Source organism: Harpia harpyja, chromosome 9 (genome assembly GCF_026419915.1).
Source record: "Harpia harpyja isolate bHarHar1 chromosome 9, bHarHar1 primary haplotype, whole genome shotgun sequence".
Lineage (NCBI taxonomy): Eukaryota > Metazoa > Chordata > Aves > Accipitriformes > Accipitridae > Harpia > Harpia harpyja.
This window is the reverse complement of record NC_068948.1, coordinates 42,008,826-42,036,672: the sequence shown is the minus strand read 5'-3', so window position 1 is coordinate 42,036,672 and position 27,847 is coordinate 42,008,826. Positions and strand designations below refer to the sequence as shown.

General features: G+C 44.8%; 1 protein-coding gene across 7 annotated transcripts in view; it reads left to right on the top strand.

The window, feature by feature from the left end:
• ADORA2A (adenosine A2a receptor) overlaps positions 1–27,847 on the top strand; it is a 53,487-nt gene that overhangs the window by 24,568 nt on the left and 1,072 nt on the right. For 2 of the 7 annotated variants that reach the window (XM_052797815.1, XM_052797814.1), the window contains one exon: positions 20–6,131. In XM_052797815.1, the coding sequence (XP_052653775.1) occupies positions 20–980 (961 nt within the window). In that variant the 3' untranslated portion in view covers positions 981–6,131. Of the gene's footprint in view, positions 1–19; positions 6,132–10,682; positions 11,049–15,633; positions 15,819–17,618; positions 17,880–18,003; positions 18,133–18,510; positions 18,622–27,847 lie in introns of those variants that run through there. The other 5 variants (XR_008236763.1, XR_008236762.1, XM_052797817.1 and 2 more) reach the window with 5 other exon arrangements.

Sequence of the window (27,847 nt, the reverse complement as noted above, 5' to 3'; positions counted from 1 at the left end):
CATTTTCTCTGCTTTATAGGTACAATGGCTTGGTGACTGGCTCTCGAGCTAAAGGTATCATTGCCATCTGCTGGGTATTATCTTTCATTATCGGCTTGACACCAATGCTAGGGTGGCACAATCGCTCCCAGATCGAAGAGCTGGGTTCCAATAAGTCCTCTCCCATCAACTGCAGCAACAGTATGGTGGCATGTCTCTTTGAGGCTGTGGTCACCATGGAGTACATGGTCTACTACAACTTCTTTGCCTGTGTGCTCTTGCCCCTCCTCCTCATGTTCGGTATCTACTTGAAAATCTTCATGGCAGCCCGGCGACAGCTCAAGCAGATGGAGAACAAGATGGTACACGGGGAACGTTCTCGCTCCACTTTGCAGAAGGAAGTCCATGCAGCTAAGTCTTTAGCCATCATTGTTGGGTTGTTTGCAGTCTGCTGGCTTCCACTACATATTATTAACTGCTTTACCCTTTTTTGCCCAAATTGTGCCCATGCTCCCCTCTGGCTGATGTATCTGGCTATCATCCTGTCTCATGCCAACTCGGTTGTAAATCCTCTAATTTATGCCTACCGAATCAGGGAGTTCCGATACACCTTCCGTAAAATCATCAGCCAGCATATCCTGGGCCGGAAGGAGCCATTCAAGGCAGGAACGGCCAGCTCTAGGACTTCCACTCACGGTGGGGACGCAGAGAACGCCAGCATACGAATCAGTGAGTATGCGTTAGAAGTATACACCAATGGAGAGATCCACAGGGATCCTGAAAAGCAGGACTTAAACAAATGCAAAGCTGGCTTGGAATGGCACCAGAATGGAAATGCTCTGGACGTGGAGACAAATGGGCACCTCCCACATTCCTGCAAAAATGGGATTCTCTCAGATGCATGCGTGAACAGGGAGCTTCACAGTGAAGAGCTAATTGATGCCCAGGTGTCTTACTCAGATCTGGAAAGAGCTGCCTTCGCAGCAGCTGATGTTTCCTGATGAGACTTTCAAGGTCTTCCTGGTAGAATTATTTTTTTTCCATTGGTGACCTCTGCTGTGGCAGAAAGGGAGGTTGGGGGGTGGGGGGAGAGGTGTGTGTTCAGATCGCTGTGGAGAAAGGGGGCCCTGCCCAGGACTGTTGGGATGATCCTAAATACTAGACTGGAGAAAAGCCAAGAGACCATTGAAACGGACTAAGGAAGGAGGGACACGTGAGCCATCAATGACCTGTCAGCAAGAGCAGTGCCAAGGTCAAAGATGGCATTCCAAGTTCAGCACTGGGAGACCCTGCTGATGCAGGGCATATCATGACATTACGCTGTACTGTGTGTCTGTGGTTGCGTGTCGGTTTTGCTGTCTTTACCAACAGAAATAAAAGCATGGCTGGAAGTATTCGCTGAACTGCAAAGAGCAACAGGGAAGGGGCCTTTTAGTACTTTGGCCCTGCAACAAACAGAAGGGGGGTAGCAACATCTGTTGGTCAGGAAGGATGCCAGCAACTGCTTGGACAGGGAAGGAATTTACCTGATGGGAACTTTGGATACCTTCAACCATGGCATTTTGTCTTTCAGTTCATGTTTTTAAAGCTTATACTGCAAGAGGTTGCTCAAATGGTTTTTTTTCTTGTCTTGATAAGATTACTTAATGTTAAGTTATAAAAATGGGCAAGAACTCATATCCATTCCCTGAGCGCTCAGTGTTCCAGATGCACAAGGCAAATATAACCTCATAGCTCTCAACTTCGTCTAACAAATAGTGAAAACAGTCTGTAATATGGGTTTTCCGTAGCAAAAGGGCTGTTAGCGGGACTTGGTGCTGCAGATAGTAGACAAGCAGGCCAGGTTGTGGTCTGTGTCAGAGGGGCAGTCGTGCCCTGAGGTGTTGTAAAGAGCTGTCGGGCATGTGAGCTGTCTGTAGGCTGGTGGACACCGTCTGCTTTTTCCCCCGTCTCTGTGCTTGTCCTCCTGAGCTCCTAGAATGCAAATTCTTTCCATGGCCCCATATGTGTGCGAGGGGAGCTAATTTTCCGTATTTTGGTCATTTTTGTCCTCGCTCAAAAGGCTTGTGGGATTTTTTTCTTCTTTCTTGGGATAGGGAGGAACACACACACACTACCCAACACTTACTTTTGGAATTTCAATAAGCTCTATTTAAACATCTTTTCTCCTGTGATTTCATTTTTTTCCTGATGTGCTTTACTGTGAAGCCTGATTTGTCCCTGCAGTGCAGAGGCCAACAGAGCTGGGTCTGTCTGGTTAGAAGATGCTCCTACTCTGAGAAGCTGAAAGGTGTCAGTAGTAGTGGAAATCAGCTTAGAAACTGCAGTAGTCTGTCTGTGTAAGAGAACAGGCAAATCTGTGCTGCAGCAAGTGTATGCACTGATGTGGTTTGTTGTAGAGGTGTTTCACAGCAGTTTCATAATTTTCTGTATCACTTATGAAGCCTGGTAGCTCAAGGACAGCAGAATGCCACATCAGCTTGAATTCTACTGAAAGATTGTCTGGGTTTTTTTTTTTCCAGACAAACAATCCATGTCCAACACCACTAGCCTTCTGGAGAGACAGGCAGTAATGGTCCTACTGGAAAACCAAAAGTCTGGTAATTCCAGGGATCTGAAGCTTATTCCCTAGCTGAAAACATCAGAAATATCATCCCCCAAACCTGGCTTTTCTTTGTGTCTGTCCACTAACATTTCAGAAGCCAAATAATTTCATTTTCAGAAAGGAAAGGGGAACTGGATTTTGATATTTGAGGAAGAGCAGGTTAGGTTTGTATGTTCTTATTCCATGTTTATTTTAAATATTGTGAACTATTAAAATGAAAAGTCAGTTTTATTTGAGGAGAATTTTCTTCCTGCCAGTCTCCCTATGTGAAGGTGGGGAGTAGTTTATAATGCTGAACGTGTTCGAGTATGTAACTGCTCCAAGCTAGCACAAAGCTTACTGTGAGATGGATAAAAAGATGTGGTTGCCACCACAATCCTTAGCAGAAAGACAGGCAAGCTTGTAGAACAATAGACATCAGAGTTTAATTGAATTGCTGCTTTCTTGGCACGGCTCTTCCACGTAGTCTAACGTCAGAGGAGTGGATTATCACTCCAGTACCATTAACAAACACTAAGCCATTTCTCTGTAACTGACGTCGTAGGTAGTTCCTCTGTAGGGTGACTTGGGATCTTGTTACTCTTGATCTTTCTTGATGGAATATTTCTGTAGGTGGCTCCTCTGACCTCCTGTAACAGTGGCAGAGGAACTCAGTCAGGAAAATGGGGGTCTGATCTCTTCAGGCCTCAGTTGGGAGCTGAAATGTTTCTAAGAATAACACAAGATTACATCCGGCATTCATGTCAATAACAATTAGGTCCACAAAGAAGCAGAGCAGGGAAGGAAGTGTGGGAAAATACCAGGATCGCTCATGTGCTGGAACACACGCGAGTACCGAAGTGTCTCCTATTGAGCTTTAGTTGCCATTGTAAAGGGATGTTTTGTGCCACGTTGCATCAGACTTTCAACAGCTGATGTGGGTTGGTTGCTTTCTATTGTATCCTGAGCTTCTTCACACTCAGTTATGGCAGCCTCTTGCTTGGTTGCCACAAGAATCAAGTTGATCTATGTTGATGCGACAAACTTCAGATTGTCCCTCTGGAAAACTTTCCTGCCCAACCAGATTGCCATCTGACCTTACTGAGTTTCCAGATGTCTTGAAATTAGCTTTTCTGTTGCTGTTTGAGATGCCCCCCAAATGTGTCCAGTCCCTTTCAGTATTCGTGATCCAGATTTGAAATGAAAAGGGTGTGTGAAGGGGCCAGGGGATGTGTGCAGGAGGAAGTGCAGTGGGGGTAAGGACGCAGCGTGTTTTATATAGAATTGGAAGTCTGTAGTCACAGGAAGGAAGGGATGGCAATTGCACCACATGCTGTGTGCCTTCTGGCAAACATATGTCTGAGATGGACCTTCAGAAGATGTTTCTGAAGCAGTTGTTGGGGGGAAGCATGAGCCTTTTGAACAGAATTTTGGACTTCTTATTTCTTGTTTCCTAGGGATCATGACTTCAAGGCTTGTGCACCTTTTTTTTTTTTTTTTTTTTTTTTTTTAAAAGTGCAGCTGTGGAGTCCCATCAATGAAATGTGCTCTTTCCACCTCCTGGCAGCACTTTCCATTCCTGAGAAAAGTACCTGTCTTCCAAACTGCATAGGGCAGGGATCATTAGCAAAGCGAAAGTTAAATGATTTTTTCCTGACCTCCCCACTCACATCCCCATTTTCCTTCCAGCTGGAGAATTTTTAGCTGATGAAATGTAGCTGTTCTGGATAAACAAAGATGGTACCAAGACAAAGGAAAGAATGAGGTGACCATCAGGAGAGGCTGGAGAAGACCTCCTTGGGAATCCAAGGTGCAGTAGGTCCAGAGAGTAAGAGCTGAGGTGAGAAGAGACTGATTTCATTGAACTGGAACTTCTTACTAAAAATGGCTGAAGACCCATAGAGAGATGTGGTGCCTCCTTTGGCGTGAGGGCATTCCAGGAATTTCACCATTCCCTGGAGACTCTTAGGCTCCAGGGTTTATTTGCTTTATAGGGTTTTGGAGAAAGTAAAGTTTGATCAGTTGCCAGGAGTAATTTTATCAAGAGTTTGTCTTAGGGCCCTCTCTCCAATAAGGCACTGCTTTTTGTGTGTGCAAATAAATGCACTTACAGCGTTGTTCTGCAGAGTTTCTTTTGGATCAGTAGTATTTCAAAGCTCTGTGCAAGCTTGAACTGCAGCTCTTGAACAGAGAAGCCGTTTGGCGTGGTGGGACAGCTGGGGTTACTGTAGACAAAGGGTTTGCCACTGATCCCCATTGGTGGTAGGAAGCTTATTGTGCAGATGGACTTGGGAGTTACATGGAGTAGTCTGAATCTTTGATCATTCTTTGAAAAGAGGCTCCAAGGGATGCTGGTGGATATAAAAATGTCTCTAAGGTGTGGGAGAGGCTGGAGGGTTAGGGTTAGATGGGAAATCTTGGTGGTGAAGGAATATTTGTAGGGTAGGTCTTGGGGAGGATTTCAGGGGAGCAGGAATGTGCTGGGAGGTGCTGGGGATTGCACAGATGGTGCTGGCATGAGACCAAGGTGTGACTTGCTGAGGAAGGACTCTGGAAAGGATGTACAGTCTTACAGCTCTCCTGGGGTCACTGCGGAGGGGAAACTTTGTCTGATGTGTGCGGAGGGTTGACTTCATATGGTCTATATGTGACTGAGGTAGAAATGGTTCTTACGGATTATCTCCTTTTCACATACATTGTCTCATTTCATGAGCGTGTCCAGGTGTAACAAAAGCCCTTCTGCTTTGTGACCATGAGCCCTACCTAAAACCAAATCAATCCAGCTGTGTTATGTGGGAAGGACAAGCATGCAGCAACAGTGCTGCGATGCATTAAAACTGTAGAATACTCTCTAGTGGTGTTTGCTAAGTTTAGCTGCCTAATAGTCAGTTCTCTCCCAATTTGTTTTGGGCATCAAACTGCACTGAGTCATACCGGAGAGTTTTTTCTTTCTAGCCCTGAGCTTTTGGCCTTCTTTACGGTAAAACACATCAAGAGTAACTAAAACCACACCAGTTCCTCATTTGCATGAGAGATGACTAACCTGACAGACTAAGAATCCCAAAACTGGGGCATGTTGTGTGTAACTCACTGTCTTATTTGTCTGCTGGGACTGTTCACACAAGGATGTGTTAAAATGAAGACTGGAATCTGTCGATCTGAGGACATCCTTTGCTTCCCCCGCTCTGTTTCATGAGCTGGTGTTCCTGCCCCCTGTCCTGTGGAGCGGTTGTCTCTGTGGTCTGCAAACCAAGACACTATGAACACCCTGCTGCACACGCTGTCACTATAAAACAATTACTCTTTTAATTTAAATGTTTTATGAATATAGTTGTTGTTTTCCCTCTGTTTGTCAGTTACCAGTGGGAGGGGAGGGAAGGGGGTGGGAGAGTCTGTGCATGCAAATGTATTTAAAGTGCGTTGACCAAAGGTTTTTTTGAATCTGTGAAGTTTTCATATCTGTGAAGTCATCAGACTGCTGGGCAGTGAGGAGCCGCTGGTGCTGCTGAGTCTGTCTTGGTTACATTTCTTAATAAGCATTAAAATAATAAAATATATTTGTAAAAGAGAGTGTGAGTGCCTTTGTCCCAGGAAGATCCGGCTGGCTGGCCCTTTTTTGTGCAAGTGTTTTCTTATTATTTTATTAGCTTTTTCCATAGATAGATCCTTCCGGAGAGCTCTCTCCCTGGTGCTGCCTATTCTTTTGCAGAAGATATTAGCGTGGACTCAGGTGACAGACCCAGATGGACTAGAAAGACCCCTCACATCTCTGACATCCTGGGATCTGTCGTCTTGGCAATGAGAGAAAACGTTTACAGCTGTGTACCGAACACAAGGTAGAGCATTGTATTTGCCCAAACCACTGCAGTGTCAGGAACGTTGTGTTACACAGCAGGACCCGAAGGGTCCATAACTGGACCATGAAACACCTTTGCCAGCTGTGACTGGAGAATCCCAGCTTGCTGGCTCTCCTTCCACGTGGCCCTGCCGCTGCACCTCAGACCTCCTTGTAAGACCATCACAATTTCAGACCTCTGTCCCGTTCTGCCAATGCCACTCGGGCTGAGCTAGCTCCAGCCTGGTGTCAGCCAAATTAGTCTGGAAATGGAGGCAGTAAATCTAGATGCTGCTGTGGTGTCACTCAAGCCAATTCTGAGCAATGCTGACAGGATGAAGCGGGAATAATTTCCAGCTTTTTCCAGCTGGCAGCTACTAAATGCGTGTATGAGGACGGTAGTGATTGTCTGTACAATCCAGGAGCATTTGGAATCGGGTAGTGATGAAGTGAAAGTTCACCAGATAACCATCAACTACTGGTCATTCCCTCTTTTGGTTCACTTTGGAGCTGGGCTAGAGGCCTGGCTGGAGGCCCCAGTTTGTGGAGAGGTGCTGGCACCCTGGTGCTCTGGGGCCAGCTGTGCCTGAGCTGTTCAACCAACTGTGTAATTGAAAAGCTTTTTGATTTTTCCCTCCTTTCACAAACACTGTGCGTTTTGTTCCGCAGCATCAAAGGCCAGGAGCTCGGAGGAACAATGGGTGTCTGCAGGAGCCCGGGGGGAACAATGGCCGTACCTGGCCCTGGGAAGAAAGCGAGTACTTGAAAGAACAGCGAGAGCTCCCAGTTTAACACAATTGGCCTGATCTGGAAACCTCTGCTCAGAGATCCACACCTTGGCTTAGTCACCCAGAGAAACTAGACTTTGCAGGGCTTTTGCTGTAGACTAAGAGCTGTCTGAGGATAATATAGCTCAATAGTTTAATATTAATGCAGCACTGGGGAACTGATGACATTTCTGAATGGTGAAGTAGGATGGGGCTGCAGAGGATGGTGTTTTCCCTAGTAGTGGGTGGATAATGTTTTTGGCTAAAAAGCCTTTCACAGTATTTAAAGCAGCAGGATCTTCCTTGTCACTTCTGCCCCCAAACAGGAAGCCTTTGCTGCTAAGAATAGTACATACAAGTGCCTGCTGTGCTCTTGACCATCGTGTGTTTCGAGGAGAAGTTTTGGGGAGTTAAAAGCTCTGAGCACCTTGTCTGAGGCCCTGTGGACCTCACAATTTACTTTCACAGGAAAGAGTCCCACTGTCTTGCATTTGACTGAAGTGACCAAGTGAGGAGTGAGATTTCCCGTATGTTCATTCAGGGGAGGGAGAAGGACTTCTGTCAGCTCAGAGTGATCCTGGGAGGAGTCCACCTCTGATCCCGCAGATAAGCAGGTTAGATGATGCAACTCACTGCAGGTTGGAGTCTCGCTGAATAGTAAGTGGAGCTGTATTCCTCCCTGACTTCCCAATCTCCTCTTCAGTGCTGTTCTGAGAAGAAAGGGGGACACTTCTGAATATTGGAGATGTTTCCTCAGAAATTACCCAGTGGATGGGACTGTTGGAGGGTTTTTGGCTGGAAGATGTGACACTCTTACAAGCACTGTCATTTCTCTGCTGTGTGACTGCAGTAGTCACTGCTGAGATCCTGCAGTACTACCCAGATCTCAGAAAATCAGAAACTGATTTCAAGAACTGGAGTCCTTGCAACACGTCAAAGAAAATGATCTAAGCCAAGTTTGGGTCTGAGAGTAGCATGGTGATTTTTCAGCAAGTGAAAGGCGAGGACTGGGATAAGAGCTTTTAATCTGCAACTTCAGAATAAACTGTGTAAAGATGAGGTTATTTGGAGTGCAGATCCATACTGTGTGGCCTGAGCCTGTTGCACTGAACTCCAAACCTGGGACTGTGGTTTTTAGGAGTGTCCAGCTGCAATCCAGAGAGGTGAGTGCAACTTCTACAGAGCCCAGGGCAGTCTTTAAACCTGCTGGCTTGGACACTGACAGCACTGGAGCTGCAATCACTCAGGCTTTGTTTGCCAAGGATTTACCCAGAGCCCTAGGCAGCTCCAATTTTTTGCCTTACCTAAGGCAAGGAGATTAGATAATGGCTCATAATGACAGTGAAGAAAATCCATGTGCATGGGGTATCTTGCTGCCTCAGCTGTTGATGAGGTCATGGGGATGTCTTTGGGGCTGGTATGAGTCCAGGATATTACTTCTAAATGGGAGTTAAGCATATCTCAGAAGATACTTCATCTTGCTGGAGAACTTGCAGCTGCATCATTAGGGCATTTGGCATCATCTGGGCTGTGACAGCTTCTGCCTGCGCTTTGGGGTTCCCAGGGATGCAAGGCTCTTGTGCAGTGTGGTGATTGCATCCAGGGAAAAGAAAAGAAGAGTCCTAATAAAGAGAATTGAGCAGCCTGGATCAGTTCTACGAAGAATGCAAAACAAGCCTGGGCCGTCTCAGGGTAAGCTTGCACTCATGGTGCCTCTTGAACCCATGTCCTGTTATTGTTGGTGTGGAACATGAGGGTCTGGGCCAATGAAAATAAGGAAGGTGGCTTGACAGACACAGATTTTATCTTTTGAGATTCGTCATGACCTTTCTAGTGTATAATAAATAAAGTTGACTCAGGAATTGGCAAGTGCCCTATAACATGCAGTCCTGGTGTTGGGACTCGGCAGAATGTTCTGCTTAGCAATGCACTCTGTTAGCTTTGTTTGCCAAGTTCCTATTTTGGAGGTGTGCTGAAGGGCTGAACAGTGGCAGATGCTGAAGCCTTCTGCAGGGCAGGTGCACTGGACCTGGCATCTCTGACCATGCTGATCCAGGCTGGATGAAGGTCATTTTGAATCCATGCTGATAGAGCCTTTTACCACTGGGCCATAAAAAGAGAAGAACTGTCTTGCAAAGGAAGAATGCTCTTTGCAGCGGTGTGAATCTTGGGGCAAAGAGGACTCCCATCCTTTCACATTACTGTTTAACCCATCAGGGATTTAATTCAGCATTGAAGAGTATTGCTTCCTGTATTAATGTCTTTTGAGCAGCCCTGCCATGCACACTGGATCCTGCGATATTAAACAGTTCCATCATCCAGAGGATGTGGCCAATTTTGCAGGTGACAGGAATGGTAGCTTTGAGACTTTGCCTGCTGCCGGGTGAATCCCTGCCATACCATCTCCTCTGTTAACCATGATTGTGAGCAATCACAGTCAGGTTTTCTGAGCTAGCTGTGGCAGCAGGGGCTGTGATATACAGGGCTCCTTTGCAGACAGCTGGGAATCATGTGCTGCTAAATTGAAGCTGTTCTGTAATGGTAACACATCAGATTGTGAAGTTATTCTGCAGAGCCAAAAGACACTGGGGAGAAGAGGGCTAATGTTTGCGTTCCCAGTCCCAGAGAGGCTACAAGGGGAGAGCTGCAGTTAATTCACAAAGATTATGGCTGATTCAAAGGCAGAGTCTCAAGAGGACCGCACCCGGCGTTGGCACTGGGGTGCTGGGCTACATGAGCACTCAGCACCTTAAAGTAAAGGACAACTGGCTGCCTTGTTTCTGAGGTGCCTGCCATTTGGGAGCAGTCCAGTATTCCAAGTGTTTCCTGCCTTTCTTTATATTCATGCCAAAAGCACTAACAGAATAGGGTGGAGACAAAAAAATCTCAGACCCTCCTCAAGATCCTCCTCTAATTCCAGAAGGATCAAAATGCTAAAGGTTGCATTAGAAAAACAGAAATAGTCTTTTCTCCCACCATTGGTAACTCAATGCCACAGCTAAAGCTGAGAGTCAGCTGCTTATTCTACAGCTGCGTCCTTTCTGAATTCATGAGAAATAGCATTTTGATTTCCTTCCAGAGGAAATATACAGTAATGTCTCGTAACTTGCACTGAGGCCTTCCATTCTGCAGAACTAACCCATGTAACATTCATCTGCAACTAAATTAAACCCAAGATCCCCTATTCCTTATGGATTGAGCCAACGCTTGGGAATCAAGGCTTTTAATCAGAAACCTTTATAGCTTGCTTTCTCTGAGCACTGGCTTCCCATGCAAGTTCCCTCCCATCCTAGGTTCTACATCTGCAGATGATCCCTCCTTTCCCGCCGTATGCCAGACCGGGGATGCACAAGAAATTTATCCAGGATGCAGGGGCTCTCTGTCCCTTTCCATGGTTCAGCACTACCTGGATTTTCAGAAGAACTGTAGCTACAACGTTCCTGTAGATTTTCACTGTGTGGCTGGAGGGAGGGATGTGCTCTCTGTATGCTAACAGCAGTCTCCGATTCCCTTGCAGGAGGATCTTTCGATCAGCATTTGATTTGGAAGCGCTGTGTGGGACACACGATCCTCCCAGGGAGAGTTTAATGCTTTCTTCCCGTCAAAAGCATGAGGCTGCATCCTGGGGTCAGGATGTCAGTGACATGTAGCTGACACTGAATGCTGAAGCCTGCGTGTCAGTCAGGTCTTGGAAGAGGCTGCGCTCTGTCTGCTGCACAGACACGTTCGCCCTCTCTGAATGGAGGTCCTTGTGGACGTAGCCATGAACTTGGTGTTTTCCAGGTGGCTGTGTTTGCTCTATGCCGGATGAATCCCAGTGCTGTAAAACACGTGTCCCTGTTCTGCTTCCTAAAGAGATGCATCTGCTGATGTCAGCTTCCAGGTAAGATGCACCGGAACCTGCTCTCTCTCAGCATCTGTGGCCTTTGGCCTCTGCTGGTAGTCAGGCATCCTAAGGAAACTAGAAGTGACCTAAGGCTATTTTTTTGCTAATCCTTGGTCAATGTTGCAGATGGAGAAGTAATGGCAGTTTTCCAGCAGGTGAGACCCTCCAGGCCAGCAAGCCAGACAAGAAAAATAAACACAGGAAATAGCATCCATGCAATAAGATAACAAAGAAAGGAGAAGCTGGGAAAGCTTTCTGCTGCATGTGTGTTGGGGGGGGAAGCACAGAGCTTGGAGCTCTCTCTCTAACAGGAACAAGCAGATGTTGAACCTTAACACAAAGGAAGGGGTTACTGCCTGGACGGAGAGAAAAGTAGAGAAAAGAAGGTTTCTGCTTTGCCCAGACAGAGGAGGAGTTGCTCTCTAGGGTACAGGGTCTGTGGAATGAAGATCTTGAGCCTAGGTGTGGGGTGAGTTAGTGCTTTGCTCAGGGCAGAGAGTTCTGGTTAGCTCTGCTCCACCTGGTTGTTCTTCTGTCTCAAAAGCAGTTCTGAGTGTCTCTGTGTTGAGGCAACCTCTGCTCTGTCTTACCTGTGAAACCCATTCCCTGAACTCCTCCTCTTGGCATCTTTGTGTCCCACCCCCCACCCCCCCCCAAAACCCATGGGCTTATCAGAGCCTCTACATTGCTCAGTTTATCCCTGATGGCATGGCTGGGTAGTACGGTGGCAAGGCATCTGCTGGCTTCATCCCTGTGCTCAGCAAGATGGAGAAGCCACCTGTGGTGCCCAAAATAGCCTCTGCCTGGGCAATCCAATCCAAATGGTGTTGATAGTGGTGGGGGATTCCCATGCCTCATAAAGAGGCTTTTGTTGGGAGGATCTAAGCTGAGCTCCAGGCCTTGCCAGCTGTGGAGAGGAGCAGATGGATCTGCAGTATAAAAATAGATTGAAGCAGACTTGTTCTGCCCCTTTTCTTCACTAGCTCAAAGTATAGTCCCAGAGGTGCCTGGTCAGCTGAAGCAGAGCAGAGAACTGGGTGATTTGCAGCTGCCAGTCTGCCTGGAGCCCATTAGCTGTTGTCAGAGACAGGAATTTATCTCTCTTCAGTCGCATTCGCCTTACAGCTGCCGTATGGACAATCTTCTTTGCTCACAGCTGTTGGCAGTGTGTTACATCCCATTTCCCTGAGGCAACACAAGCAGGAGAATGGGGCATTTCTGTGAGACACCATGTTCCTAAACTCTGCTATACTTTACCTTGAGAAGCAGAGGTATTAGTCCATGGCTGTGTCCTCTGGATGAGATCTTTGTACAGCACCTAAGGAAATGTGCTGCAGACATGCACCAGTGTGTCATGGGCAGTTTCAACTAGTTGATTGGTAGATTTTGCAGCAGTCAAGACCTCTGTGTGTTGCACGTGGAAATCTCACCTTTTTCCAACCCCAGCTACAGGGGGAACATTTTGGAGTGCTATGATCTTTGTTGTTGCTCCAAGTGACTCGGCTGCTTGTTCCGATGCCATAAGTTCATACCAAAGGTCTGAGGTTAAAACACCCTTCAAAGGCATCCGAGGCTCATTGTCCTTGGTCTCTTATGTAGATGAAAATGGGATGTCCCCTGTGGATACCCCCTGGCCCAGTTGTTCATCCCAGCACTTTCCATCTAGGCTTAGAAATTTTTCAACCCTAAAATACAACGGTTTTGGTGCACAAAAGCAATTGCGAGGCTGCATCAGTACTCAGAGCAGGCAGGATGTGGTCCCTCTGCATTGCGCCTGCAGAGCACTGCCAGCCCATCAGTCCTGAGACCTGTTTGCATAAAACCCCCTTCTCAGTTGGCATCCCCACTCCATCCCCTCGTGCTAACTAAATAAGGATCACATAGATGTTTCCTGAATGGGCTTTCGTAAGGCACTAATTTGATACACTCAGGGCATCTTCCTGTAATGAATGTTCCTGAGGTAAGGTAATTGAAGGTGACTTTGCATGGGTGGGTGGGGGGAACAGGGCAGGACTGCTGGCAGACATCATGGGAGGAATAGAAGAAAACCCTTTTGTTCCTGTAAATTCCGAGTGCGTTGTGTCTGTTTACACTCCCTGTCTCCCCAGCTTCTACCTGTGCTTTGTTTTGAAGGTGGCTGCACTCTTCCTCTCCTCCTCAGTTTTTGGGGTATTTTTTCCATTTCATCTTGTGCATCTGTTCTGCTGCTTTTTCATTTTTGCTTTTTGTTTCTTTGCTGGTTTCTTCCACTCTGCCCTATGTTCTCCTGCTTCCTGAAAAGCCGCATGCTGTGGTGTGTGAGGGAGAGGCACTGAGGCTGGCCATATCCCTCTGCACTGGCATCCCAGGATATACTAGCTGATTCCCTGCTATTTCTTCCAGGGAGCCATATAGGAGCAAGAAGGGAAGAGGGAGTGAAGAATCCTAGATTTCCAGGTGCTACCACAACTTAAATCTTCAGGACATGCACTTTTGCTTTACATACCCAGTTTGTTTTAGCCAAGGGAGGAGACAGCACTGCTGTTCAAGTGGAGGGAAGGCCTCCAGCCTCACTCCTTCTATGATAGTTTCTCTTTGGGAATATTCTCCTTGACCACAGACCCCTGTACTCTCGTTCGGTGCTGGGAGTCAGGAAATAGCGGCAGCACCGAGCCTTTCCACTTATTTACAGCATTTCCTTCTGTTTGCTTCGGGAGCAGAAAAGGGCTGTCTAAAGGGCTTGTTTTTTTCTGAGCAAGTTGGATTTGCAGAGTAGAGGCAATTGCTGTTCCTCTAACTTGGGAAGCACATGGTGGGGAAAAGGTAACTTCTGGAGCCTGGGGACTTAGGATTTTCCTCGCAGATCTAGAAACCCTGGGCTGTCAGAACTGCAGACAACAAACCACCGGTAATGTGCCAGTAAACAGACTAGGAAGCATCTGCCTTGCATTTCAATAGCGTAAACTTGGCATTTCACCCCTGACTGTTTCTTTCTTTAGCTCCTTACAGAAACCTTTCAGCCACTAACTTGATGGGATTCAGCTCAAAAAATGGCCGTCTCGTCTCTAGCGACTGCCACGAGAAGTCTCCGCACTTCATGGGGAACTCAGTGTTGCCCCCACCTTCAACAGTTGGTGGCTGTCATGGTGCAGAGGTGGGAGGGGGCCTTCCTGGGGATTTCCAGCACCACAGCAGGAAAGGGGGGACCAAAACTGGTGGCTCCAGCAGTCCAGTCCAAACCTCGCTTCCATCTCCACATGCCCAGTGAAACTCTAGACACAAACCAGAATCTGGAGTAAATGCATGTTTTGATTGCTGTGTTTTGTGCCTGATGCGCTTGGTTAATGGCCAGGCTGTGCAGCAGGGGAAACAATCTCCAAAACACAGCCCTTCTTAAGCCCCAGATTTGGGCATCTAACTTGGTGTAATAGTTCAGCAGCATTTGTACTGCAAGTGCAGCGTGTGTATAGTTGTACCTCCATTTTTCCTGATGACCACTGAGGGTCATTTTTATTTTTATTTTTAAACTCGGACAGGATGCTTGAGCTGGAGGACAGGGAGCAGTGAGGGCTCCCTCTGCTGTCTGTGGGCTTTCAGGTTCCCAACTAATTCAGTCCCCACTCAGATCAAATGTTTTCCCTGGGAGGAGATGACATTGGAAGCTCTTCAGCCTATAGATGACTCTGCAAAAGACCCATATCAAATACAGTTATTGCTGTTAATATGCAAAGCCCAGTGCATCTCACAGCACCCTGTGAGTAGGTCTTCTGGCTTCTGTGGCACTGTGGTCACAGCCTGTGTGTGAACGTGAATTCAGGTTTGGACCCAGTGTAATATACCATTGAGAAGGGATGGATGCTGCAGTTTTGGAATTCAGCAGAGGATGGACTAGGCTGGGAGACACTCACACAAGATCATCATTGCTACGCTGATTAGGTAACACCTGTGCTGTGTCATCCTGTGGAGGCCAGAGGAAATTAAATCCTGTTCAATTTTGGGTAGAAAGCTCAGGTCTGTAAAGCAGCTTGTTCTGTTGACTTTTCTGGTCATTTACTTCAGGCAGGTTTCCTCACTCTTAAATGAGACAATGATGGAGACTCCATTGTCTTCACCAGGATATTCCTCCCCAGGATGACACTACCTGACTCAGCATCAAGACTAAAGCCCTTAGGGAGTTGCTAAGAAGTCAGGTGGGAATGGGGCAACCACAAAGGATTTTTAAGAGCAGTTAAGCAACTTAAGAGCAAAAGTGCCTCTAAATTTTCCTGAATGTTTGGCTTATTAAGGTTATTAGCCCAGGTCCTTATTTGTTCTGGTGTAGCCTGAAAACGTCCTGGCTAGTTGAACTGGACAGTGCCTTGCCAGAGTACTTGCAGCAAGCTGGGTGGCAACTTTTCTCTTTGCCTTGGACAGGTCAGTGTGGCCTCTCACTTCATGTTTATGAGGCCTCCTTTTTCTTTTGGAGGGTCTTCCCCTTTGTTTGCTTGATTTCTTGTTTCCCCCCTCCCAGCTCTCTGCAGACCACATTCTGGAATTGTGCTCAGGAAGACATTCCTGTGTTTCTCAGCTGTAACATAATTGATCCTTTGTTATGGTATTTCAGTTAGGTGCCCCTGAAGGGTGAGCAACTCTGGTCAGGAGCAACAAGACTTTCTCGCTCTGACTGTTCACTGGCCTGGCAACTCATAAAAGTGCTATTTTTCTTCACCTCAGTTAAACTGCTAACATGTCCCAGCACGCACAAGATGTGGAGGCTCAATAAACCCAAAAGGCTCATTGTTAAACAAGGTAAGTCATCCTGAGAGGCCAGCCATTAGATAGTTTTCAATGCTTTCCTCTGTTTTTTGTCAAGGATCAGACAGTGAGGTGATGTGGCAGAACAGTCCATAGCACGAATGGAAAACACTGTGTTCCAGTTCTCTGTAAAGGCCCAAGAATAACTGCCTCGGTGCTTCCTGTGTCTGGTTGATGCTGAGCTATCAAAGAGACTTCTTCTGTGGGTTACATTGAGCTCTCTGCATTTAAGAACGGAAATGATCTTCTTAAATATTTCTTTTGCTGTTAAGTTTGGCCCTTGCTTTGCTAGCAGCTGTACCCATTGAACAAGCTAAAAAAGAATACAGTGTAAAAAAATTAGACATAGAAATAAGAGAAAGGAGTAACAGAAAAAACAAGCACCAATTCGATCATGTGTCTGAGTTCATTCAGACCATGTGGAAGCTGGGAATTTTACGCAGGCAGCTGAGAGACAAAATGGTAGTCATTTTTAGAAGTTTTGTCTGAGCGTATGAAGGTGAGAACATACTTATAGGTCAAGCATACGTGGGCAAGGGAAGCTGAATCACTGGCAAATCAGAGGCAGGAGAAAAGAGTGGGATGCAGAGATCTGAACTGGGAAGGGTTATTGCCTGGGACATGAATATTTTGTGTAATGCATAAGGAGATGGAAAGGTGAAGAAAGGCCACAGGCATACTAATTATTTGCAAATTGCACTATGTCATCTTTCCCTCTGCCCAATTTCAGCCATTGTTTGGTGCAGGCAGCAATACATGTGCATGCTACATCCATCCATCTTCATGATAGCTGGGTTAAATTGCACAATCATTATGAATACCATTTGCAGGCAACTCCTATTGCTGCTCCCAGCCTCCGTCCAGTAATCTGTGGCTCCAGGGTCTGGGCGCTAACATTTTGAAACTGTGGTCAATCGGAGGGTATTTTTCTGCTGCTGCTTCTCTCACCTTTTTATTCCATTATTCTGCTAAATCACTGTGTTGTAAGTAAGCATTCTTCTAGGACTGGTAATTCAAGATCTTGTGATTCAACGTGACTAGAGAATGGTTCTTTGTACCTGTAAGAAGTGAGGAATCCTTCCACTAAGATTTTGCTTCTAGCCTTGGGGAGAACTCCCACACCAAAAACTACAGCTTTGTGTACACAAAGCTTCCTAGGTAGTTTGGTAGTTGTTTCTAAAGAGGGCTTGCTTACAGTGGGAAATTACACTATGTTAGAAGGAAGCTTTGAAGACCTGTAATAGTTAACATGAAATTAAGCACATAACGTGAACAGAGAAGCATGGACCAGCAGATGTGATAGTGTATCATATTTTTGTACACTGAATGCAAGGTCCAAGTGAATCTCATAAGTGTTGCAATTCTTCAGGACCACAGCCTAACCTGATGTAGTTCTGCAGTGCTGAGCATCCCTTTGGTGTAATTGCTTTTTCCCTCCCAAAGCCTGAACATCTGGATTTATGGTGACAAAAGCAATCCAGTGAGGAAGGAAATGAAAAATGGTACCCCTGTGTATTTGAAAAGAGGCTGGGTATAGTCTGAGTCACAGCACATGTAAGAGATGCTCTGGCATTCCCCAACTGTCCCATCCCACAATACCAGTACCACTGCTGCTCTCCTCTGTTGGAAACCGCTGCTCGCAGTGACTGCTTCTCAGCATAAACATCTCTAAAAGCCCCTCTGCCGCCATCATGTAAATGGTGATCCACCAGCCACTCTCAATGGGAACTACTGATAGTAACCTCTACCATTCTGCCCTAATACCAGTTTATTCATTAACTTTCTATGTTTTAGGTGCATGCCTGTTAATTTCACCTACCACTGCCCACCTCTCTGGGCTGAATGTACAGCCCTTGTGTTACAGGATCATAAAAAAATCGACAGCTGGAGGGGATGCAGCAGTAAGAGAGATGAACGCTGTCTTCCTGGGACAATTATGAATTTTTGTGCCTCTTGAAGGAGCCATATGGACCCTACCCACGCGTCTTCACCTCTGCTTGAAATGCCTGATAATGCTCTGCTGAGTTGGGGGAGGAGGGGAAGATGGGTGAGTAGGTAAGCATATATGTGCTCTTCACTGATTTTTCTGATTAACACAGGAGGAGGCTGTGCTAGAGGGTCTTCCCAGGGCACAGCCTGGCTTGATGGAGGCTTTAAAAAGTTATTTTATTTTATTCAGTTCCTGGAACTGAGCTGATGCTGGTGGTTGTCATTATGCTTGGACCAGGAGGAACTGAACTGAGCGTCAACATGTTTGTGAGTGACATGCTCGTGACTGCTTCCTGTTGTGGAACAAAAGATGTAAAAGGTGAGTAAGCAGGTAGTAAAACATGGATATGAAAGTTTTGCAGGCTCCCTTTTGCTCTGGAGACAGAATCAAGTAGAGCCTGTGTTGGGGGAAGATGTCTTGTAGCATTGCCTTTTGCCAAGTAATGCCTTTTTTTCTGCTACCACTGATAAAGGAAAAAAATAGCTCCTTTATTGTCACCGAGTGCTGTGAATAGCCTGTCTGATCAGTTAGAGATTTGATTTGGTAAGGAAGCTCTGGGCTAGCAGTTTATGGGACAACATGCTATCCCAGCTCTTTATCCCTGCATGGCCCAGTTATCCATCGCACACCCCTGCCACACTCACTTATTCCCTATGCTCCCCTTCCTTACATCTGTGGGTGGACCATGTCTTGCAGATGATCTGTCCAGGGAGCGTGTGTTACGTTTCCCTGCTGTTCATGTGACTCTGGGGTTGCTTGTTCCCTCACCAGTTATGTCTGAGATCCTGTGAAAATATAGGGTGTGAGGTAAGTGGAAATCTTGAGGCATGCCAATGAAGGCGGCTATGTATTGTTTCCAAAAACATTTCTTTCTGGTGTGTAAAAAAGAAGGGTCCCTTGTTCAGGGTCTTTCTCACCCAGAGTTGCTTCTCAGAGAAAAGCAAGAGCTAGCGCTCATATTGTTGCTAGTGATTCTGTTAAGTATTCCCCCAGGAGGTCCTACATATCTTTGATGTAGAGTCGTTTATGTGTTGGCTGCCTCCATCCCTACCAGTGGTGCCCCCCCTTCCCTCCCCCCTCACATTGCCTTCTACCCCTACCAACTTTAAATGGCATCTTTTGAATAATCTTTGTTGACACAAGCTGCCTTAGTTGTAGTTGCTGCAGGGGTTGGGAAGGTTCCTCAAGCAAGGAATGTTCAGTCCTTGGGGTCATGGAAACCAGCCAGGAATTTCTGCTCTCCCATTCCCAGGGGCATGAGGAGCCTGCAGAGGAAAACCAAAGGTGACCATTTCCTCAGTTTAAATGTCGTTGACCTGAATTGGAGATGTTTTCCAAGACTTTTTAAGATCAAGAGAGCAGTTTTGGAAATATGACTGATATCTTGATGGAGGAGAAGTAGTGATCATTTCAAATTGTAGAGTCCTATAATACAATACAGGAAATTGTCATCGGAAAAACGAAAGCATCAGGCACTGTCTCTTTCAAGCCTTCAGAGCTTTTCCCCCCCCCCCCACTTGATACATGTGTGTGGCTTGTTCAGTGACAGAGCTGGATATTAAATGGCCAGGTATCATTTCTTGCATGTATGAATGCAAAGTATCAAGATAGGCTATAAAGTTAGCTATATGCCATATGATCACTGAGGATAGTGTGTTACTCTGAAGGAGAAAGGAGGTAACAGTGGGACTAAAGCTGTCTCTTTTCTGTAAGACTGATATCTTAACAGCTCTCGTGGGAGGAAGGACATGTTCAACCTAATAGGATAATGGAATAGTATGTTGAACATATCGGCTTTGACACAGACCAGCTGGTGGCTGTAGACACAAATAACCTAAGGAAAACAAATTTGAAATGTTTCAGGAAATGGCTATATGCATGCAGTGCAGTGGGGGGGGCAGGAGGGTGCCTTGTGTGTAAAAGAAAGAAGATAAAAGCCTCTCTCTCTGGCTGTGGGAGGAGTGTCTTGCTCATTCCTGGAAATGACTACATTCCATCCTTAATGATAGTTGGGGCTATAAATTTAGTACTGTATTCTCCTCTGGACCCACAGATCTCTGCACTGTGAGGTTGGACCAAAGGTCCAGTATGGAGTCTAGCTGGTAAAAAGAAAAATTCCCCAAACAAAACAGAAAAACCTTCCTACAGTTACTGTTAGAAATTTCCTCAGAAATTTTTGGTACGGTAACTATTGCTCAGCAGGAAAATTATCTCCACCAGTAGGTCGTCCACAGTTTCTTCCCTTCCTTCTTTCTGCTCCTTTTGTGTTTCTAATACATCTTGTCTTTTCATCTCTGTCCAACTAGTTTAAATTCCAGTCTCCATAGACTGCTGTCCAGCAATGAAATGGTTAACACGGACTTTTTATTTCTGTCTTTTTTTCCTTCATAAAGCCAGTCTTCATGTTTTGGAGCCCAGTGAGATACCTGGGTGGAAGGTAATTACTCTTCTCAGAGCTTTGATTTCAGGCTCTCTGCAGACCTCAGCAGATGCCATTTCAGCTGTTCCACTCTATTCTCGTGTGAATTATTTTCTTTGAAACTGTGAAAGATAGAAATGTACTTTTCTTTCTAAATTAAAGCTCAGATTCTGAGCTGGAGCATGTCAGGCAAACCACAGCCAGTTGGTGGATGAATGCATAACCATATAGGTAATATGATTCTTTCAGTGCCTCTCTCAAGTCAAAAGTTGTGTCTTCAGGCGACATGCAATCCATGTGCTTACAATCCAACTGGCCAGATTTCAGTATGTTGTGTGACCACCATAATAGATGACTCCAGGTTCGCTCTGCTGTGGCTAGGATCAACATGACACGAAAGACGGTATCAGTGACGTAAACTGCTAATGAGCCTTTGAAAGATGCCGAAGATATCTAAGATCTTGAAGAGGCCAATCAATCCTCCCCTTCTTCCCTTGGTCGTTGCAGTTCCACTCTTGCCCTGGCACACGCGCTTTCTCTCTCTCTCTTAAAAGTCTTCAGTTCATGCCATTACAAGGTAGCAAGCATTCGTATGTGCTCAAGCAGAAGGCTAGTAGAATGTGTTACGCTCTTCATAAACACAACTTCCTTCTTCCTCGCTTGCCAGCAGCATGTCAGCAGCAAGTACCACTTTCTTTTGCAAGAATGGCTTTGGTAAAAGGTACACTAATGAGATATACTCCATTGACGAGTTATTTCTGGCACAGACAGAGCTGGAAGGAAGTCAGCATTACACGCAGACAATCTTTGGCCTGGGAAGGTCTGAGAACCCTTTAAATACTTGGCTCAGAAATGGCTGTTTTCCTTTTATCTAGGAGATTTTTGCTTTCCTGTTAAGTTAATTAAACTTCTGTTTTGTCTTCCTCATGCCCTTTTGCCAGTGTCTAGCCTTTTCATGAAGACACTAGTTCAATAACCATCATTTATAGTGTCAAGCTTAGGTTACTACCGTCTGTTTGCCAAGTGCAGCTGCAACCATCTGCCCAATTTTGCCTGTTGCTGTGAGCCAGAGATACTGTCCTTCACTACACAAATGTGCCATTGAGGCCTCATGGTGTCCCTTCCATGAGCTGTCCTTAAAAGATGGCATGTTTTGCCATCTTCCCACTTCTCTGAAAAAAGGGCTTGTTTCCATTGGACAACTGATTTGGATTGCAGTAGTGTCTGCAGTTCAAGTGAAGTACTACTTCTAGTTAAGCACCTTGTATGGATATTCTCACTTTGGAATAAGAGTATGTTATTCAGAAATAAATTCTAGAGCAGATCAAATTATTCTGAAGCAGAAGTTTCCAGGCAGGGTGTCAATGTAAGTCCCTGCATATAAAACCCCTGAAGGCCTGAAATCTTGAGAGACTGTGTTCCTGAGTGTCTGGGGGTAAGCATCAACTCATTGGACGAATTCAGCTGAAGGGTTGAAGCCCCCTTTCCCACTTCTTAGCACAAAACTGTGCTCCTACATCATGTTGCAGCAGAGTGATCCCACAGATGCTCCCTTTTTTCTTCCCTTCCCTGCCACCCAAATCACACTGCAGCCCAAGTTACTTCTGGTCTGTGAGAACTGTGAGTTGAATAGCTGTGGTGAGAGACTAGCAGGGAAGCATTTTAATATGGAGAATGTTCTGTCTTTGGGCCAGTCCATGCAATCTGCACTGGAGGTCCTTTTTTGACAGTGCCTGTATGTAGACATCTAACAGGTTTTCTATAATAATCCTAGTGGTAGGAAGGGTCTCATCCTTTGTGAGGGACAGGCCTTATTATAATTTCTTGGTTCACAGCTTGAATGCCTTCCCAGAAATGCAAGATGTTGACTGTTAGTGGATGTTGTTATTCCTTTTGTGCTGCCGTGTGAAACTAAAGGTTAATGTAACCCGTTATTGACTGCTGTGTGCAAGCTTTGACCTGCCTGAAAATATTCAGTGCCTATCCTAAAAGTTACCCATGAGGCATTCAGTTCAGTGGGCAGGCTGTAGAAACAAACCTCTTCAACCTCCTTGTTGAGTTGCTTTGAATAACATCAAACCCAAACCTATACAATTGAGAGCCAGAGTGGTGTATTGAATCATTTAATACTACTTTGTCACTGGCCAAGCTGTTAACCAAAGCTGTCTCACCTAGAAAATAATGGGGTTTGGGCCATCTAATAAGCTCACCTGAAACAATGTACAGTTTTTTGTATGAAATAATTTTTCAGTGACCTTTTTTTTTGTTTTGTTTTTGGGGTTTTTTTTTTGTTTGTTTCTTAAGGGCAATGTAAGGTTCCTGTATTCTGCATTTTGTTCTAACTTGGATGGCTCTGAGGTAGCATTTTGGGATTACTTTACACTCAAACTGTTTATACAGGGCTAAATGACTGAAAACTGTCCTTTTCAGAATTCCAAGTAAGTTCCCATTACTTTCTATATGATATCCCTATCAACCCTATTAAATGTTTTTTCAAAGTTTCTAGAATTGACATAAGCTTTCCACTCAGAGGGGAACTCCTTGAGGATTTTCAAGTTAGCCACATGATAAATTCAAGGCCATCTTTCTCAAAATCAGATTATTCAACCCCAAATTAGATGTTTGCTAATTCCATTCTCTAACAATATTCTTGCCAGGAATCTGACAGTATAGAAACATCATGTTCCAGACTCTGCCTCATCTCTCCAGCTTTACACTTTGAAATATCTGATTTCTGCAAGGATTGAAACAAAAGATCATTCTCCTACTACGAGGGGAGGGACATCTTCCTCTTCCCCATTTATACCTAAAATTCATTCATTTTGGTATAGACTACTACCTGCTTTGATGAAGGATTAGAACACTCTATTTATAGTAGGTGCTTAAAGACCAGGCTTCCTGAACCCGTGGAAAACAAATGCGCCAGATTTTATTCTTTTGTTCTTTTAATAAACTGTCCGTGAGATTCTTCCCCTCCCCTCCTTTCCTGCTGGTTTACTTGCATTCTTATATGTTCAGTGTTTTTCTCTTCTGTCTTTGTTCCAGTTTATCAGCAATTTACACACAGTTGTTTCCCAGACTCCATGATTTCAACAGCAAAAATAACACTGACCTTTTGAGCCCATGAGCAATCTTGTTGGTGGTAATTTAGCAGAAAGTTACAGTAATGAACAAGAACGCTGCTCTTAAAGGTTAGATCATTAAATGTGTTTTATGAGTGTTTATTACTTCTTTAATGCACTTCCTGTGCACCAGGGAGATAGCCATATTCCAGGGAAGAATGGAGTTTTTAATTGGCAAAAGTGGTCAATTTGTGAATCTCTTCCTGGTTTAAAGATACCTTTTCAGGTGTGATTTAGTCAAAGTAAGCAAGGACAATATTTATAGCTAGAAAGACAAAAGCGCTAACAATAGGACTGTTCCAAAGGTATGTTAACTCCTTGAAAACTGTGAGCGGGGCTTTTCCTGTGGGAGGGAGGCAAGGAGGGAGGGGAAGGTGACTGAAAACTTACGTTTCACTCCCCAGACTTACGGCTGGTTAGGGACTGCTTTGGTCCCAGGCATGCCTGAGAGCAGATAAAATGTATTGTCAACAATAAACTTCCTCAGTTTTCAGCCACTTCCCCTCACCCAGCCTTCAGAACGGCAGGAAGCCCAAAAGCAGATGAGAAAAGCCAACTGTATGAGGTTTATAATTTGGCTCTACTACTCTATAGGTGATTGTACCTGTGGCTTTTGCAAAGCCCACGGGAAAGGCAGGGAATCGAAATGCAGACCAGAATTTTCTATCCGTATCAAAATCCTCAACCTCACTTTGGCTTAAGTTTATGTACAGACCCATTTCTAAAACTGGTAAGAACACTTGTAAAGATTTAAGTAGAATTAGGAAATGAGCTCTTTGTCTGTAACCAGTGTAAAGGCAACCCCCCCCCCCCCCCAACCCAAACCCAAAAAACCCCACCAAAGTTAAGTGTTATTAGTAAGAGGTCATGGTACAAAGGAGTGACTAAAATGGACAATGTTGGTTTTCCTACATCACAGCACACTTAAAGCTCATTTGTCTCAATGTATAAACCAAAGCAGAACAGAAAGGAAGTTTATCAACTGTCTTCCTTCTTTCAGCTGTGTATTAAGTAGCATGAAGCTTCTGTTTTATCTTCCCTCTATATTTTAGACCTGTCACCTCTCTCACAACTCTTATTATGCTAATTACCCTTCACTGCCTGTCTCTTACACTTGAAATGTTTTGAATCAGGTGTGTTCCAAGATAATTGTTTTATATCTCTGTATGAAGCAAGGGAATCTGTATTTGAGGGTAAAGATGTATTTCAGTGATCTATTTTGCAGCACACTTCAGTACTTTATTTTGTGGCCACTGGAAAAGGACAGTGTAGAAGGTCATTTTAAAGGGTGTTGCAGCATCTAGAAAGCAAGCTTAGACAGAGCATCAATATCGTGTGGCCTTGCAGGACGCATCTGGGTCCACGACCACCTAAATCCCTTGATAGGTGTTAATAACAAGCAGCATGACCCTCTGGGTGATCTGAGACAGTTACTGCTTTAGGGACACGAGTTATTAATATATTTAGCTGCTCTGGGGAACTCTGTGTGACCCATTTCAAGGAATGACAGGAGAAGAAAGTGTCTGGAAACATGATTCGTATGATAGTAGCAGGGTTTGTAAGAAGCTGGGTGTTTCAGAGGGAATATATGTACATACTACTAACTTAGCAAGGAAAGACAGAAATTCTGCCTACAATCCTGCCCACCAGCTCTAATACATGATGCTGTTCGGCCTTCCCTCCTATCTTGGGTTACAGTGGAAAGACTTTGTTTGTTTGTTTAAATCTTTTCTTGGGTCTTTCCCAATTTTAGCCTGAACTCTAGATATTTAGCTCTTAAATTCATTCTCCAGAGTGCTTCTGACTAATGCCAGGGTGCTATTGTGGGGTTTTACAGGAACTCTTGGGAACAGTGTTGCAGCACAGAGTGTGTGGACCAGTATTATCAAAACCCAGTTTTAGTTCTGAGATGGTATCTGTGCAACACAGGGTTTCAACACAGAAGCACGCAGGAGCTGCTTTCTATATAGATTACACTGTGTGGTCCTGACTTCTCTATCCGACTTTCTGGACCACCCTGACTGAGGGCAATAGAGATGAAAAGCATGCACACTTCAGAACTGTTTTGTAGGAATTTTCCCTCATTTTAAAGAACTTTTGTTCCATAAAATACTTATTTTCCTCTAAACCAGTTATTACAGCCTGGGTTCATACCAAAAGGTTCAGCTATTTCCCCAAATAATTACTTGGTCCCGGTAACGCGGAACTGGGAGGAAGTTTAAATACAGAGGTTTGAAGAAGTCAAAACCAGAACTGGGATCTGGATTCAAGCATCATACTTGACAGATAATTGCAATGACTGAGGTGGAACATTCAGACTTAAATCCAAGCTCTCTAATACGCTTTGTCTGGGACATGGAAGGCATCTTCCTTTATTAGGTTACTTTCCTGCTCAACATTAACATTTTGTGCTTTGAAGGTTTATTGTGTTGGCTAGAGTTATACCTTTATATACACGTAGTCCCTATGGAATAGCCCGATCTCCTTTCATCATTATTAGTAATTCTAGGCTTGTCATTTCCTATTCACGCAGTCTGGACCTCACTGTGTTGTTGCAGGATGGTTGATATGGTGCACAGGAAATGTACTGTTTTTTCAGGTCTCAACTGTTCGTGAGTATTCTTTTCAGGGGCTTCAGTTTTATTGCCGTGAAGTCCATTTCCTACATGTAGTACAATTTACTAAATTACAAACAAGGCACCAATAGAGAAGTCAGTGAAAGTTCACACTAAGAATAGAAGCTTGAAGAGAAAAGTTCAGTTATGTGACCTTCTTCAGGAGCTGGATACAAAATAGACCTGCTGTTTTTCCCTTTAATTTGCAGTCCAGGCATAAAAGAACAGTTCCCAGAGAAACCCAGGCCCTTCTGTTTGTTTCTACGAATCCTCCAGAAATGCTTTATCTGTTGACATCCTGGGTATGCTGATATGGAAATGAATTTACATGGTCTCCTAATTTCCCTCCTGTATTGTCAGCTGATTTTTGCATTGATCTCCCTTCCTGCAATGTTTAAAGATCTGCCAGCCATGAATGGAACAAAATGTTACTGATATGTACCTTTAAAATTGGCAATTAAAGCAAATTAGGATCATCAGATGAAAAATGCCATGTAAGTATCAGTCACTGCTTATTACTGCCCTTCAGAAATACGTTTGGAAAGAAAAATAATTCCTAAGAACAGGTTTTTAGGCCCTTGGTCATGAACAGGGAGATGCTACACTGATGAGTACAGGGCAAGTACTTACACAATGTACTATGTATCCAGACTTTAAAAAAGTTCCTTCCTTTCAAATGATGGGTTTTGGTTTTTTTTCTTCTCCTTTGTATTCACCATTTTTTGCTTTATAACATACTATCATCCCTCTTTTAGCTTACCTTGAAATTTCCCCCTAAGATTAAAGGATTTTCCCTGACTGCTGTCTAAGAGTTATCTAAAAGAGTTAGTCTGCTCTTCAGGAGTCACTCCAAAGAGTCCCTGCCCCTAACAAAGCAGCAGAGCAGCACGTCTGCCCTGGTGCAATTGGCATACAGAGCATTGCTGCAACTTTGGGGGTTAAAAAGGGTGGATTAGAGCAAAAGAATCACGTATCTCAAAATGCCTTGATGAAACCAGACTACCCCTGGACGCTTTCTGTTTCAAGTTAAATATTAGACACTGTCTCCCTGACATTCTTTTTTTATTTAGCCTAAAAGGCTTAATATTTAACTCAAAATACCTAACAACTGCAAATGCTAAGTGCTGAATGTTGTTACATCCTCCAGAAGATACAAAAAGCAGTGCTTAAACTCGGTGGGATAAATTTAGACATATGTAGCCATCCCTGGACTTAGTGCTTCATTTGAGTGAGAAAACCAGTTACCATGTTGTGAATTTCAGTTGCATTTTGAAGCAGAAGGCATAGCCAATAGTTCGGTGGGAATAACTAATTTAAACAGGGTGTCCACTTGGTACCTGCAGAAGGAAATATCCTTTATTTAGATGCACTATTTTTGTCCCAGATCAAGGTCTTAATTTGTTCAGTCCTTTGTCTGACATCAGCTTTGGTTTTGGGATGAATTTCCAATTATATTTGGCCTCAAATCTATGTTAAAGACAAAATTATTTATTACTGGCTCCTGTTCAGAGTCTTATTGCAACTAAAATGGATGCACACGTATCTGTGAAAACCATTGCCATTATATGACCTCCTATTTCTAAGCCTTTTTGTTGAATGGTATCATTATAAAAAGCACCTAAAATGTTCCGCTTTTAGATGAGTGATTTCTGACGCTGAGGAGTTGGTCCAGAAGCGGCAAGTAGCTGGGAATGGCCACATCCGTGCCTCTTTAACCCTCTGGGGCACCTCAGGGTTAGCCACCAGTGCACAGGGCGCACAACCTAGCCAGCCTTGCGACAACTAAAGGAGACCGGCCCTACCGCTGCCGCCTGCGCCTCCGGGGCTCCGTCGCCACGGTGGAGAAACTTCGCGGCCCCTCACCAGTCCCAGAGGAG